This window comes from Capricornis sumatraensis, chromosome 22, assembly GCF_032405125.1.
Source record: "Capricornis sumatraensis isolate serow.1 chromosome 22, serow.2, whole genome shotgun sequence".
In the NCBI taxonomy this organism is placed as follows: Eukaryota; Metazoa; Chordata; class Mammalia; order Artiodactyla; family Bovidae; genus Capricornis; species Capricornis sumatraensis.
This window is the reverse complement of record NC_091090.1, coordinates 9,958,931-9,976,387: the sequence shown is the minus strand read 5'-3', so window position 1 is coordinate 9,976,387 and position 17,457 is coordinate 9,958,931. Positions and strand designations below refer to the sequence as shown.

The window sequence follows — 17,457 nt, the reverse complement described above, 5'->3', positions numbered from 1 at the left end:
TGGCGCTTGGTCCATAATTTAACTGACTTGGCAAATGCAAAGTTGAGATCCAGAGGCGTATAATGTATAATACGGAGGCCACACACTTTGCACACCACACAGGGGCTCATAAACTACTGACGAAATGTACGCTGTGCTAAGCCAGCTTGATTAAGTATTAACACAGTATTTGATACTTAGGGAAATCTGAAGTCAATTTTCACGTCGACTAAATTAAAAAGTTATTTCTATAAGAGCAAAAGAGTGGTAGACTTTTCTCCAAGTTCAAAGGACGTCTGCAAATTTTATTATTTAGCCTTGGCTTGCAATTTACCTGATGACTGGTATATCTTCCCGTCCACTTCATAATCCATCCAGTGATACCCTTTTTCAAAGTATTTCTCTTTCTTTTTCCCACTTTTGTCTATTACTCCACATTTCAGAACAAGTTGACAGTAACGAGTTTCAGATGCATATCTGTAGCTGAAATGTAGCTTCTCAACCTTAAGTCACAAAGTCATTCAAGTCAAGCATTGAATGAGGCTTGTGCTACTTTAGAGTTTGTAGTTTTATTTACAGCTTTGCAGATGAAGTCGCCAGCTTCCATCACTTTGTAAAGATTCACACCCTGGTGAGACAAAAATGACAGTGCCAGGTAGGAAGGGGGGGTTGGGGAGAAAGAAGACAAAACAGATTTCTTTTAATTATATTAGTAGTTACTTAACCATTTAAAATCATCAAACAAATGTTCGTTATTGATTGGGGGACAACATTTGTCTCCATAAATTATGTAGATTTTAGATTTTTCTGCTTTCTTAAGACATATCTTGAATCTGACCCTAGGCTAACCGCACCTGAATAATCCAGTGTAATTATGCTGGTATCCGAACTCTATGGAGGACAACAGTAGAATCAGAAGGAATGAACAAATATCAGCGAAGGGCAATTAAAAGGATAATGCTCTGGAGCAGTTTACAGATAAGGACTTGGCAGGGGGATCTCACAGTATATCTTAGTATATAAACAAACAAGCCTGATAAAGCTGTAAGAAACATAGGAAAGATGAATGCATGCGTAATTTTTAACCACATCCAGAAACACTATTACTGGCATGAAACTGAAGGAGGTAGTTTAATAAAATGAAGTAGTATTTAGTCCGCATCTGGAACTTGTTTGCCTGAGAGGTTGTACTGACTGGGAGCATAAACAGGATCAAGAAAGGCTTTGGTAAATCCATGGATGACAGATCGGCAGTTGGGTATGAAGGCCAAGTTCAGTGCAGGCTCGTCATCTTGGGCTTGGCGGAGCCAAGGATCACCACCGAGGTTTCCAACCCGCACGGCGCCATCACTGGCAGGGACTGGGGGGCAGAGCCGTAGGCAGGTTAACCAGAGATTGGCCCCCATGCAGCATTTTGCAAGCTCCTATGTCTTCCCTCAACATGGACTGGAAACAACATGGACTTAAAACTGAACTGACTCAAGCTCCTTGCTATTAAGGAGTGGCTTTTAAAATTTATGTAAGTCTGATGTTTTCTTAAAATGAACAAGTATAAATACTCACAGGGGCTTTTCATACCAGTGATGATAAAGAGATCATAACTTTAATATAGCTAGTCACTTCTCTCTAGAAATTTTCAGAGCACTGTTTTCTTTGCAGTTACCTCTGCTCAAGAATCACCAAAAGTAATTTGTAAGATGACATGTAAATCATTTTCATGTTTCTTTTTATTGTGAAGTTGCTTTTGGAACACTGACACTTGATTTGGTTTTGTATTGGTTTTGGGTGGAGTGTCCTTTAGGCATAGCTTGGTTTCACATTCTTAATGCAGTGATATGCAAATTTTGTAAGTAATAAGTTACATATGGTCTTTCATTTCTGAATTACATCTAACAAAAGATCATAAGATTTTAGGCATCAAATTTCTTTGCTTTCCAGTAATTTTCATTTATAGCAATTATGCAGTGGGATTGGTTGGTATCACAGCAAAGAAGAATTTTGTTTTGGCCTTCTCTAACTTAGTCACTAAGTTGTGTCTGACTCTTTTGCGACCCCATGGGCTGTACTCTGTCAGGCTTCTCTGTCCATGGCATTTCCCAAGCAACAATACTGGAGGGAGCTGCCATTTCCTTCTCTAAGGGATACTCCCAACCCAGGGGTCAAATTTGTTTCTCCTGGATTGGCAAGCAGATTCTTTACCACTAAGCCACCCTGGAAGCCCAATGAAAAGGCACCTTTTTGAGATAATGTGACATTTATACTTAAATTATTTCAGCATTTAAACCAGGAGCTTAAATATGTCAATGTACTATGATACATTATGAGGCTTCAAGAACTTTCACATAGACTATAGTTTCTGTCTTTAGGGTGCCTGTGGTCAAGCAGGATATGTGGACCCCTAAACAGGAAAGCCTGCACTGCAACTAAAGTAACCAAGAGACAGAGATCCAGACGACCACGAGGGCAGAGCTGCAGGCAGGCCAACCCACTGAGGAAAAGGAAATGGGAATGAAAAGAGGGCAGTGTCTCTGGGGAGAGTTCCAGGAAGCGTAAATCCTGACCTGAGGCTTGTACAGAGAGTGTGAGTCCTTGAGAAGAAGGAGGCATGAGGCACCATCAGTACAGACATCTGAAAAATATCATAGGATGTGTGGAAAGGAACGGGCAGAAGTGACTGGAAAAGGAAAAAATAAAAGGCCACAGTGTACGACAGAATACAGCCCTGCTTTTCAGGAAGTGGGAATCCACTGATGCATGCCCAAGCAGAAGCAAGGCATATTCATACGTGTGTCTTAGATGAAATCTTCCATGGGAGCATGGAGGACAAATTTGAAGGCAGCCTGAAGTATGTGCCAAGTCACTTCAGTCGTGTCTGACTCTTTGTAACCCTATGGACTGTAGCCTGCCAGGCTCCTCTGTCCATGGGCTTCTCTAGGCAAGAATACTGGAGTCAGTTGCCGTGTACTTCTCAAGGGGATCTTCCCTACCCAGGATCAAACCCTTCTCTCTTATGTCTCCTGCACTGGCAGGCCAGTTCTTCACCACTAGCACCACCTGGGAAGTCCCGCAGACCAGGATAGAGGATGAACATCCACGGAAGATATCAGGACTTGCACTGATGTAGTTACAGCAAGGGAAGAAGGAAGGGACAAACAACCAAAACAGTTTAGAAGCTGAAGCACTGGCTCTTGCTAATTGCATAGGCATGGGAGCCACAGTGATACAGCTTCCACAGAGAGCCTTGGTTTGTTGGTTGCTACCCAACATAACAACTTAAATTGTGAAATTCTTGGAAATGGAAACGGGTTATTTGCAGTTGGACCCAGACAGCCTGACTCATGTGAAGCATCAACTGAGTTCAACCGAGTTATATAAATCTTCAAGAAAGGATTTCTATGGCTTGAGAGTTTAGGATTAGGAGATGAAAACTATTCTATACAGAATGGATAAACAAGGTCCTACTTGGAACTATATTCAATATCCTGTGATAAACCACACTGGAAAAGAACATGGCAAATAATGTGTGTATGTGAACATATATATGTATAGATATATGAGTCACTTTGCTGTACAGTGGAAATTAACACAGCATTGTAAGTCAACTATACTTTAATAAAATAAATTGGAAAAAAAAGAGAAAATATTTCTACTTTTTTCAGGTTCTGTCACGGTCATACCTCTCTAATAGAAACGATGGAAATGATCAGACTACTCAGTAATAGCTGTTCCTAAGTGGGGGAGGAGGAGAAGGGGACGACAGAGGATGAGATGGCTGGATGGTATCACCGACTCGAGGCACATGAGTTTGGGTGAATTCTGGGAGTTGGTGATGGACAGGGAGGCCTGGCGTGCTGCAATTCATGGGGTCGCAAAGAATCGGACACGGCAGAGAGACTGAACTGAACTGAACGGAACCAGAGAAGAGAGGCAACAGCTTCTGGTATTTAACGCCAGGTGATATTAATCTCTCGATGAACAGGATTGAGTGTCTAGGCAACAGGCACCCATGAATACATTGTAATACTAGCTCTCCGTCTCCAGGGGGAGCTGAACACAGAAAGAAGACGGTGCTACGACCGAGGAAGACACTGAAAGAATCCTGGAACACAGAGGAGAGGACCCCATCAGTGTGGACCTGGGGAATCAGCAGGGAAATACTAGAAGGTGAAACCGAGGATGAGGAGGAAGCGCACGCACGAGGGAGGGGCGGAGCTGAGAAACTGGAAGCGCTGGGAAGGACGCCGCGGACAGTCAGCTGGGCAGGAGCACTTCTCAGCAGAGAGAGGGAAGAGCAGAGAGGCGAGAGAGGAGAGGACAACCCCATTCTCTAATCCAGGTGGTGATTTGTACATCTCAGAAAACATGGGAATTTCTGATCATCTGTGAACAGCGTTTTTGCCTTTTATACTTTTCCCTAAAAGACTCTAACTTAGAGGTTAGTAGGTCATTTTAACAAGCATGTGGCAAAACAAGGCAGTGATTCTGGTGGGTGTTGTTATAGGGCCTGTGCCTTTCTCAGATACCACTTGCAAAGAGACTATTCTTGCCGGCCAGTGTTTGGCATGCTAAGTGTTATTAAACTCTGCTCCTCCACTGGCCATTTTAAAATGGCCCTGGGCTCTCTTCCAGAAGCCCTACTTGTCACCGTGAGAAAACCAAGTTCCCAGTTTTCCTCCAAGGAAAACAAAACAGCAAAAACAAAAATCATAAAAGCAAAGACAGGCTCTAACTCACAAAGTGTGTGACATCAAATGAGATACTAGATAAAAAAGTGCTTTGGAAGTCATGAAGCAGTAAAGAAAAAAAAAAGTGAAATGGTAGCATTATTGGTGATTGAGCTATAGCAATAAGTTCTTTTATGAAGCCCCCCTCAAGAATTTTTATTGTATTTTCCCACTGTGCATTTTAGGAAAGAGCAAAAGTGTAGTAAAACTTGACCTCAAAGTTGCTTCCCAAATCTGAGACACATTCCAATTTCAATCTGCAAGGAATGTATGAATATTAAAATATGCTACAGTAACTTACCGTATTAACCCCCAGGCCATTAAGCATGTAGATCAAATCCTCTGTGGCTACGTTCCCAGAAGCACCTTTTGCATAAGGGCAACCGCCTAGTCCGGATACTGCAGAATCCACTACATTAATGCCCATCTGGAAAACAAACCCAAACGCCCAAGCTTGTCTCTTTACTGTATGTAAGTTGTTGTGTTTCTATTTAACCTGTTCCAAAGAGCAGATAAGGAAAATCAGAACCGTGATCCCACTCTATTCCCTTACCCACCTGCTGCTGGAACATTCCCAAGGTGGACTTCTTTTCTGACCAATCTCATCTTTCAGGCTAACAGAAACTCCTAAAAGATCTCAGGAATGACAACAGTCTTAGATCAAAATTGAAACGGTGTTCTGATTGATAACAGAACAACGGTAGGGGGTGAAGCTTGAAGTAAGATCAATTCATACCTAGGGTGTATTCTCCAATCTAATTTTGAGCTTTATTCTAACAGCTTCGTATAATCACTATGAAATATTTTCAACAGCCAGACCCAAAAAATCAAGATGCCTTAGAAGATGAGTTGGGGATGTCTCTGTGTTTGAAGCTGTGTTTTGTGGGGTCAGTTCATCCACTCAGTTCACCCAGTGTTTATTGATTAATCACTTTGATTAATTTGCACACAAAACCTGGATGTTTTGGGAGAAGTGAAGAGCCATTTAAGAGGTAGGACATCCACCATCAACAATTGCACCAGTTCACATTCACTGGGTTCTCACTAAGTGCTATATATTATTATTAACACCATATGATGCTGATTCATGATCCCTACAAAGCCCCATGAGAGGGATACTCTTCCATCATTCTCAAATCACCGATGAAGAAACTCAAGCACAGAGGGACCGTGTAATTTGTCCCAGGTCACCTCTGTATCCAGAGGATTCCCACTCTGCTCTGGTCTGTAACCTCTGGAAACATGCAAGTTGGTTCACATTATACATCTGGGGAGATCAGAGATGGACAGTCTCCATGGGCTGGAAAAGCTGTGGAAAACATGAGCACAAATGGGTCTGAAAAGGAACCCCTGAGATCAGACTCGAGTAACTCAAGAAGAGAGGTGAGCAGAGAAGGTCTCCGTGGAATGTGACCAGTGGGTAATCAGGAGCCACCTGAGGGCTAATCTGATTCTTTGCTCCTGGACATTGGCAAAAATGGCCATGGCCTCATCTACAACAAGAAGCACTGGGAAGCAGAGCCCTGATCAACCTGCTGGGTCAGGGGTTCTAAATCACAGAAGCAAAATCACACATTGTCGCTACAGCTTCAGTTTATGATTCTGGAGGTCTGAGCTGGGACTTGAAAATCTGAATTTTTAACAAGATTCCAGATGCTGTTCTCACTGATGTTCTGGGGAATTGCGCTTTCTTTCTCCTTTTTTGATAACATTTTTGTTTTAGATTTTCAGACAATTTGGGAAGAAAGTGCAAAGCATTCCCATACAATACATACCATTTCCCCTACTGTTCACATCTTACATCATTACGGTATACTTGTCACAACTAATGAACACATCTGATATGATTAACCGAAGTCCACACATGATGCAGATTTCCCCAGTCTGGAAGCCATTGTCTTTTTTCTGTTCTGGGAACTCATCCGGGTACCACATTGCATTTAGTTATCTTGTCTCAGGATGCTGTGGCTGTGACATCTTCTCAGCTTTCACCGTTCTTTGTCCTCATTGACCTTGACCATTTTGAGGTGTACCTGTCATGTGTTTTGTACGATACCTTTCAATGTGGGTTTTGTCTTATGTTTTCTCATGGTTAGACTGGATTCCTAAACTTTTGTGAGGAGGGCAACACAGATGAGATGCCAGTCTACACACATCATATCAAAGGGACGCTCTACATGGTTATGGTTTATGACTGATGATGTTCACCTTGATCCCATGCTCTGTTTTCCACGTGGTACTTTTTGGGAAAAAAAAGTCACTGCGTGCAGCTCAGATTTAGGAGTGGATAATATGTACCTAAATTATTTATAAGCCAGCCATATGGGAGATTTGTCTGTTCTCCCATCATCATTTACTACTTCAAACATTTGTTTGTATCAGTAGAGACTCACAGGTATTTATTTAGTGCTTTGCATTGAGTTCCAGTATTCCTTTATATGCCTTGTCACTCATGTTGTTTGAGATCTGGCCACTGGGGGCTCTTCAGTTGGTTCCCTTAACATGCTAAGTGGGCTGCGTTTTTTTAATTGATGTGCAGTTGATTTACAAGGCTGTGTTAATTTCTGTACAACAACATTCAGATATATATATATATGCATATATATACATATATATATTCTTTTTTATATTCTCTTCCATTATGGTCTATAAAGCTGCCCATTTTTAATAAATTTTCTAGATATTCCTTTGTGAGATCTAGGTTGTTTACCCATTTTCCCAAGAGCAGAACCAAACGCCATGGATGTCTCTGTGAGTAATGCAAGTTTCCAGATATAATTTGCTTGCTTCTGTATGTCTGTCTCCACTGGTTACCCTCTGCAACATGGGAAGGTCTATATGGCTCTTCTTCCATTACCACGACCTCTCTCAAAGTTTAATTGTATTTGGATGTTAATAACTGACCAGCTGAAGTACTGGTCCATTTAGGAGCGACCACATTTGTGGTGAATATAAATAGTAAGTATAAAGACTTATGCTCTAGGAGTGACAGTGGTGAAGCTGTCCAGGAGTTGGCCAGTACAAAGGTTAGGACAGAGGCTCATCTCTGGGAGTCAACCAGTACATCAAATAGACAGAGACATTCTTCACCCATGGGTTAGAATTTATCTGTTCCGTTGAAATGAATCTATCACTCAAGGAGACGAAAGTTTCAGTGATTTTCAGTCCCTACCAATTATAACCACCTGGGGCCCTTTTAAAAATAACACACAAGCTTCTTCTCCCCAGGATCTCTGTCTGGAAGTGAGTCAGCTTTGGTATTTCCTTAAAGCTCCCCCCTGGTGATTCTCTTGAGTAATTACCTGTGGGAACTCCTGAGGCAAGGTTCTCATCTATCTCAGCCCTTATCAGCTGTGGGTATGAGTGAGCTTTCATTTTGAAGATGCTCTGTACCCTGAGGCAGCAGAGTTAAAAATGATGGATCAACTTTTCAACAAATCAGTGTTGGAAAGAACACTCCCAAAAGTATGTGAAGTAGTGAATGTAAGTAGTACCTGCATGATAGCTGGAAGATAGCTTCAGCCTACCAGGAGAGCTTATGATCTGTAAAATTTTCTGTATGTGTATTCAGTTCAGTCGCTCAGTCGTATCCAACTCTTTACGACCCCATGGACTGCAGCACTGCCAGGCCTCGCTGTCCATCACCAACTCCTGGAGCTTGCTCAAACTCTTGTCCATCAAGTCGGTGGTGCCATCCAACCATATCATCCTCTCTCGTCCCCTTCTCCTCCCGCCTTCAGTCTTTCCCAGCACCAGGGTCTTTTCCAATGAGTCAGTTCTTCACATCAGGTGGCCAAAGTATTGGAGTTTCAGCTTCAGCATCAGTCCTTCCAATGAATACTCAGGACTGATTTCCTTTAGAATGGACTGGTTGGATCTCCTCACCATCCACGAGACTCACAAGAGTCTTCTCCAACACCACAGTTCAACAGCATCAGTTCTTCGGTGCTCACTCTCACATCCGTCCATGACCACTGGAAAAACCATAGCTTTGACTAGATGGACCTTTGTTGGCAAAGGAATGTCTCTGCTTTTTAATATGCTGTCTAGGTTGGTCATAGCTTCGCTTCCAAGGAGCAAGAGTATGTATATTAGACTTCAACAAATAACAATGACAAAAAGGAAGTGTTGTTGGAACTGAAGATAAACAGGAAAACTTAAACTGGCAGGAAGATGAGTGATAATTCTTTTTCTACAGTGCGAGTAATTTATAATCAGCCTTAATTACCAAGATCTACCATGGTAGACATTCCTGTCAAAGTAGCTCTGTTTTGCAATAGTTCACAAACCCTAAGTAAATAGTGAGGCAAAAAATAGAGACAAATAAATGCATATGGGTGTCCCTGGTGGCTCACATGGTAAAGAATCTGCCTGCAGTGTGGGAGCTTTGGGTTCGATCCCTGGGTTGGGAAGATCCCCTGGTGGAGGGCATGGCAACCCACTCCAGTATTCTTGCCTGGAGAATCCCATGGACAGAGGAGACTTGGAGGCTACAGAGGAGCCATGGGGTTGCAAAGAGTCGGACATGACTGAGCGACTGAGTACAGGGTGACTGTATATGTCTAAGACATGAAACACATCCCCTTATACATAGACTCACTACAGTATATTTTATATGGATAAAAATTAGGAAACCATCCAAATGTCTGTAATTGGGGCTAATTTAAATTAATTAAGGTGTAGTTGTAAAATGGAATGATAAGTACTATGTAAATGCATAGTTAAGGGAAAGAAACAGATTATAAAATATTATAACAGTGTATGCAATCATAATCCCATTTTCTAAAAAAAAAAGAATTTGGATGATAATATCAAAATGCTAAGAGTGATGATCAATGAGTTGCATGTAATTTATTTTATTTAAATTCTTTTTATCTTTATTTTCCAATGACCCCACAATGAATGTAATTATACATATAATTAGAAAAAGAAAGGCTTCTGCAAACTGTAGCCTGTGACAGAATGACAGTAAATAAATCAGAGTGAGAATAAATAAACCTAAGACTGAATTCCTTGATTAACAACATTATTTTGCAACTAATTGGTCTTTCTAGGATTTGAGACTGCAGGCTAATGTGTGTACATAATCTCATAAAAGCAGACATGATCTGGGGGAAAGGCTCTCTGAAAAAGAGTCCTTCCTTCTTTCCCGCCATCACATTCGCTCTGGAAGAGATGAGGTTTCTGTGAGCATTAGTCACAAATTAATTGCATCAATTCTAAAGGCAGTATGTGGATTTCAAGTTTCAATAGCAAATTTAAAGAGTTTATTAAAGTATACATTACCTATGAAGAAGACTACTAAAATATGTGTTCCTTTTAAATTCTCTTAAAAAAAAAAAAAAAATCCCAATCATTTAAAACTAGAACTTTCAGGACTTCCACGGTGGTGCAGTGGTTAAGCCTTAGCCTTCCAATGCAGCGGACAAGGGTCCGAGCCCTGGTTGGGAACCTAGGATCTCACATGCCTGCACTCTGCCACTGAGGCCTAACACAGACAAACAATCTTAAAACATAAAAGCAGAACTTTCAACCCACTGTCCCCTCAACTCTGACCTCTATTAAATGTGTAATTCTTCCCCCCTGCAAAGAAAAGATCTTCTCAATGGACAGTGTTACCCACACAGTAAGTTAGATGGCTTTATTTATGAACAAGCTACTTTGGAAATTTCTAGTCATAATCAGCTAAGAAAACGTGATTCCACTGTGTATGTTTTCTTTATCTCTGTTTCCGTGTCTTATTAGAAATGGTACACATACAATGTAAACATTCTTAACAGAGCAGGAAGAAAAATATTATTTGTTCTCCTCATCTGTTATTTATGGTAAATAGAGGAAACATATGGTACTTTACTATTGAAATCATAGTATTATAGTAAACACATTACATTTACAACAATATCATGCACTTGTTAGTAGGTGTGCCGCGTGGCTGGTTTTACCATACAAGAACCTGCATGAAAAGATTATTCTTAGATATTTCTTTACCTATGTCTCCAAACCTAAAACACTGCTTTCAAATTTTCAGTTTCCCGGTGTGTGTGTTTGTCTGTGTGGATGTAAGCACACGAGCACAAATGATTTTCTGCACCATACAGTATGTTGCAAAAACAAAGGTCTGGGGTTTTGTTTTAAAAGAAATATTTTTGGATCAACAACCACAAGATGGCGATGCAACACCAAAATCCACCAAGTTAAAGCCAAGCATTGAAATGCCCCTGGGTTCCAGCTCAGAAATGGCAAATATGAAAGTAAATAGCTTTATATTATGCAAATAAATGTTTTTCTTACTTTAAAATAAGGATACTTTTGCTAACGGTGTATAACACATCAAATGTGGTTCAATATAATCAATCTGTTTTTGTATTATTCTTCCTTTGACTTCAATATGTTTATTTGTTGATCCATGTCTGAACCATTCTTGACTGTGATGGCTGCGAATAGATCTTTTTTTCCCCTAACTCCTCCATTTCTTCAGGACTTGGAATACATACACAGCCCTGAAGCACACGGAGATTAGTGTTAGAAATTAAAATTCCTATATATTTGGTCTGTCACTGAGAAGTAGGTCACTATTAGCAAATGAGAAACCGTTCTCTCTAGAACTCAGGAAGTTAATTCTCCCTAAAATGAAATAAACTCAAATCTCAAAGGACGAAGGTGACCGAGGCTCCCACTTTCCTCAGAGTCATGATCAGAGCTGTTAGCCCAGTGACACAGGTTATCCCAAGCCTTGTGAGTAGAGTTGTGAGCTCCGTCTGCTTGAGCCCCCAGACACGTACTACGACTGTAGGCTGATGAAAACGCAAGATACGAGAAGCTACTTCTTCTGGAAACTGGCAGATTATCTGTAGACATAGCATGAGCATTATCACTCTGTACTGCAATATCATATAAGCTCTGAGGAATGTTAACTTCTTTTTAATTTCGCATGGTGGTTGGATGCCCAGATCACACTGATATGCTAACTGAAAATATCACCTTGACTTTTTCTCAGTGCTGTAAGAACGTATTCTCCAAATAAAACTGGAAAATATGAGAAGACAAATCAAAGATATCTTTTCCAAAATGTATCATCTTCCATATGTGTCTGATTTTCCAAATATCTCTGATAGGGAAATGATTCATTTGAGGATTTTAAGTTATTCATGGGGAAAAAGACAAACATTCATGTAAGAGGAAACAGTAACAATATGCCCATCTCCCTAATATTTGTCCCCCTTCACTTGTTCCTCACAGCTAACGCGCCTGCCAACAGAGGATCATAGTTATCCACACGTGAGTGCTATCTCTCCCCCAGCGGCCAGGCCAGTCACTAGTGGGGTCACAGCATTCTTTCCAAGGAGACCAGATCTTGCCCTGAGATGCTTCCCATCCATCACTCTAAAAAGTTACCATATTCAGTTACAGTACCAACTACTTGCCATTCATGTGTATTGTGAACATACCATGTTTTGAAAACCTCAGACAATAACCATTGGCATACATGAATAAAGCCCACTGTTTTCAATCACAGAAATTATACACCAGCATTGGCATGTAAATCATGACGCCTTGCTGTTGGGGTAAGTAAGCTAGTATGATGGATTACCAATGCTTTCATAGACCGTATTTCATCTCTGAAAAGGCTTTCCCACACGCTTCCTTTTACCCTGCCTCACCACACATGAGAGATTATAGTCATGCTTTCATTTAGTATATTGCAAATTGAGACAGAAAGAAGAGTGTGTACATAGGAGGCACAAGAAAATGGAAAAATAGGTAAAGAAATTCTGAATTTCAGTAGATTGAGAAACAATCAATACCATCAGTGTTAGCTGTGTGATCTTGACGGTGTTACTTTCTCTCTCTGTTCGCCCAGCTGTAAAATGAATTTAATAGCACTGAGGCACAGACTTGCTCAGAATACAATGTGATGTTCCATGGAAAACCCATACCCCATAGCTGGGTACATCACTCTTGAGAAGTCTTGGCTTTCACAGGCATATGACAAGGAGATAGAGGCGGAGGGAGGATGTGGATGTGTTAAATGAAGCAGAGAGCTGGGCCAGAATATAGCAAGGGAGGCGTGCGAACGGAGACACAGGTGAGCTGGAAGCCATAAAGGACAGAGCTTATTGAGTAGGAGTGAAGAATGAGGCTGCACTAGATGAGAAATTAACAAAAGACACACAGTGGGACTGCCCTGGCCGTCCAGTGCAAGGGGATGTGGCTTTGGTCCCTGGTCAGGGACTAAGACCCCACGTACTGTCTGGCATCAAGTTCTAGCACAGCAACTTGCTGTTGCTTTTGTTTAAGAAAAAAAGGAAAGAAACAAACACTTAGGGAAGTGGGGATGAGTTTGAGATTAGGGCAGAAACATGGAGCTGAGCCAGGAAATTCATGGAGAAAACGGTGCTGTGAGGTGGGACAGAAGGAGAGGATAGGCCAAGCGACAGAGACTGGTAAAGGAACAGCAACCTCAAAGCTTCCAAGGAGAATCAATATTCAATCTTCTCAGAAACAGAGTAACTAAGCTCATTGGCTGAGAATCCCAGCAAGAGTTCCACTGCATTCCAGTTTCAGTGAGCTCTCACAATGCCTCTGTGATTGCACAGAAGAGATGGATGGAGGCCATGGTAACAAAATGGGAAGGAGGAAGGAAAGGAGATGGATGGATGACGAACACTGTGTGAACAAGGAAGATCTTGTATCTGCAAAGGTGGAGCCTCCATGAATTTTTTCGTAACAACCTACAAATCATACTTTCACAGCCAGAATTAATCTCAAACATAAACAAGCAGCTCATGCAGCTCAATTCCAGAAAACTAAATGACCCAATCAAAAAATGGGCGAAAGAACTAAACAGACATTTCTCCAGAGAAGACATACAAATGGCTAACAAACACAGGATAAGATGCTCAACATCACTCATTATCAGAGAAATCCAAATCAAAACCACAATGAGGTACCAACTCACGTCGGTCAGAATGCCTGCTATCCAAAAGTCTATAAGCAATAAATGCTGGAGAGGGTGCGGAGAAAAAGGAACCCTCTTACACTGTTGGCTGCTGCTGCTGCTGCTGCTGCTGCTGCTGCGTCGCTTCAGTCGTGTCCGACGCTGTGCGACCCCATAGACGGCAGCCCACCAGGCTCCCCTGTCCCTGGGATTCTCCAAGCAAGAACACTGGAGTGGGTTGCCATTTCCTTCTCCAATGCATGAAAGTGAGAAGTAAAAGTGAAGTCACTCAGTCGTGTCCGACCCTTTGCAACCCCATGGCCTGCAGCCCACCAGGCTCCTCCGTCCATGGGATTTTCCAGGCAAGAGTACTGGAGTGGGGTGCCATTACACTGTTGGTGGGAATGCAAACTCGTACAGCCACTATGGAGAACAGTGTGGAGATTCCTTAAAAATCTGGAAATAGAACTGCCATACGCCCCAGCAATCCCACTGCTGGGCATACACACTGAGGAGACCAGAATTGAAAGGGACACGTGTATCCCAATGTTCATTGCAGCACTGTTTACAATAGCCAGGACATGGAAGGAACCTAGATGCCCATCGGCAGACGAATGGATAAGAAAGCCGTGGTACATATACACAATGGAGTATTACTCAGCCATTAAAAAGAATGCATTTGAGTCAGTTCTAATGAGGTGGATGAAACTGGTGTCTAAAAGAAAAACACCAATACGGTACATTAACACATATATATGGAATTTAGAAAGATGGTGACCCTATATGCGAGACAGCAAAAGAGACAAAGATGTAAAGAACAGACTTTTGGACTCTGTGGGAGAAAGCAAGGGTGGGATGATTTGAGAGAATAGCATTGAAATATGTATATTATCATAAGTGAAATAGATTGCCAGTCCAGGTTCGATGCATGAAACAGGGCACTCAAAGCTGGTGCACTGGGACGACCCTGAGGGATGGTACGGGGAGGGAGGTGGGAGGGGGCTTCAGGATGAGAAACACATGTACATCATGGCTGATTCATGTCCATGTATGGCAAAAACCAAATATTGTGAAGTAATTAGCCTCCAATTAAAATAAATTAATTATTTTTTTTTTATAATCCCATATGTGCTTGGTTGATTTTGGTTTAAAGGGAAGAAACTAAGCTCCAGAGCTCTTCAGGTGTCCCCAAAAGCCACACAGGTGCAGAGATTTGTCTGGGTCTCAAGCGTTCGTGCCACTAGGCCTTCGTGCTGCTGAAGCTGCGCTGGTAGGAGGTAAGTTATTTCCACTTTCAAAATGGATGTTAGTGGGAGGCCTGCCTAATGTTGTGAAAGCATAACTAAATGTTCAAAAAACAAAAAATAGAACGTTCAGAGAAAAAGAATGGAAAGCACAGTGGTGCTGACAAAGAACTGACCGTGTTATTAATACTTACAAACCAGGCAGGGTTGGTAAGTATGGGAGGATTACACCTTTTTTTTTTTTAATAAGTCAAAGCAGCAAGCAATATATATTAGCATAGTGAGGTCAAGAGCTTCAAGATACCTCACTCCATAATGCCCTCAGTACATGGCATAATACTGAGAACAGAATAAGTTACTGTTCAACTACTTTTCAAAGAATAACTGAACAAATGATGTGCATGGAATAAAAATGTTAGCAGAATCAACCCCCGAGTGCAAGTACATTTGAATTGAACTTGATCCAATCCAACTAGAGAGACAAGGTGTCGAAGACAGCAAAATCAATGAGACGTTTCAGCAGACCAGTACATATCTTGCTTGCTTCCTAGACCTTCTTCTCTTGAAAATGCTTTTTCATAGTGACAGGTTTATGGAACCTGCTTATTTGCTCAGTCACTATTAATCTTGGCACAGCTATTGGAACTGAAATTGAGTCAATCATGGGCTCCTCCCCCAGAAGGTGGAGTAGAGACAAAGACAGGCTCTATCTTTCTAAGAGATGAGATGTACAACGTATGAGCTATAGACAAGTACTGCAAACGTGGGAGACCTGGATTCGATCTTTGGGTTGGAAAGACCCCCTGGAAAGGGAATGATTACCCACTCTAGTATTCTGGCCTGGAGAATTCCATGGACAGAGGAGTCTGGTGGGCTACAGTCCATGGGGTTGCAAAGAGTCAGACCCAATTGAGAGACTTTCACACATACACACACACACACACACACACACACACACACACACGTACATGCACAATGAGAAGCAGAGACATGTGGTCTATAACTGGGGGTAGAATGGGATATTTGAATCGGAGAGACGCCACCTGCATTCCAGACAGTTTTTTGGTCCTTTCTGAGCTCCAGCTTCATAGTCTCCCCACCTTTGTTTTTGAAATAACATTTAATGAGACCTGTGCCAAACAAAGATTGCAGTGATGCTAGGAAACAGTCACATATCTATCATCCTCATTCTATACGTGCGGAACTTGAGCCACAGAATGTGTACTATGATGCACATAGTGATACACTCTGCAAATAGTAAGAGCTGAGACTCAGTGCCACGGTGAATGCTTCCAAGTCTCAGGTCTCTACTTGTCTTGGGCCTTTAAGAGGTTTCCCATTCACACCCTTAATTCCTCACAACAGCATCTCTCTCTCTCTCTCTCTCTTTTTTTTTTTTTGCTAAAGTCAGCTTGAGTTAGCTACTGCTGCTTGGAAACAAAGAACATTTACTGACACTTCCTTCAGCTAATGGCCTGGCAGAGAAGATATTCACAAATACAAAAAACCTGATGCAGAGTGTGGCAGTTATTATGAAAATTACAAATAAAGCTGTTTAGGAACGTCAGAGAGATGGTTTCTGTATTTTGTCGAGAAGCAGGAATGGGTGGGGCTAGGTGAAGTTTGATGGCTGGCTTGGTGCTGAATTGGCCCTTGAAGGATGTTGACACATGGGGGATGGCAAGCAGAAGGGATATTCTACAGGGAGGGAACAGCTTGAGAAAATACATAGATGATGAATGGGTCAAGGGTCCACCGAGATTCTAAGGAGACTTTTTTGTAGGGAGACTTGGGGTGTGGGTGGAGGGGAGCTCCCAATCATGAGAGGCCCTGCATGCCATTCTACAGGGGCTAAACTTTATTCTCTGGGAAATAAAGACCTACCTAAAGTTCATGAAAAATTATGCCATTGTTAGCATTTTGCTTCAAACATTTTGTTAGCAAGGGAATAATAGCTGAGATGGATACAAAGTTGAGAAATATCCAAGTACAAATACCAGTCAGAAACTCAGTGAAATGCATCCAGTCAATGGTTGTGAGTATTTAAAATGGAGCAAAAGTGAAAAATATTGTCATAGAGGAATGAATTTGAGATAAATTTATGAGTTAAAATAGTGTCTGAATGAAGACTAATGGAAGATAATATATTAATGAAGTCAGAAAAAGACAAATATCATATGATATCCTTCTATGTGGAATCTAAAAAAGTGATACACATAAACTTATTTAGAAAACAGAAACAGAGTCCCAGACTTGGAAAACCAACTGTGGTTACCAGAGGGAGAAGAGGAGGATGAATTAGGAGTTTGGGATTAGCAGATATACACTGCTTTATATAAAAGCAGTAAACAAGGACCTATTGTACAGCACAGGGAACGCTATCCAATATTTTTTAACAATCTATAAGGGAAAAGAATCTGAAAAAGAATATATATATGTATACATATATGTGTGTGTGTGTGTGTGTGTGTGTATATATATATATATATATATATATATATATATATATATATAATAGGTGTGTGTGTGCCAAGTGGCTTCAGTCGTGTCTGACTCTTTGCGACCCCATGGA

The 17,457-nt window shown here is 41.4% G+C and overlaps 1 protein-coding gene across 3 annotated transcripts in view; it reads right to left on the bottom strand.

The window, feature by feature from the left end:
• Window positions 1-505: 505 nt before the first annotated feature.
• HMGCLL1 (3-hydroxy-3-methylglutaryl-CoA lyase like 1) overlaps window positions 506-17,457 on the bottom strand; it is a 186,160-nt gene continuing 169,208 nt past the window's right edge. For all 3 annotated transcript variants that reach the window (XM_068960783.1, XM_068960784.1, XM_068960785.1), the window contains 2 exons: window positions 5,005-5,130; window positions 506-607 (listed from right to left, as the gene is read on the bottom strand). In XM_068960783.1, coding sequence (XP_068816884.1) covers window positions 506-607; window positions 5,005-5,130 — 228 coding nt within the window. The remainder of the gene's footprint in view (window positions 608-5,004; window positions 5,131-17,457) is intronic.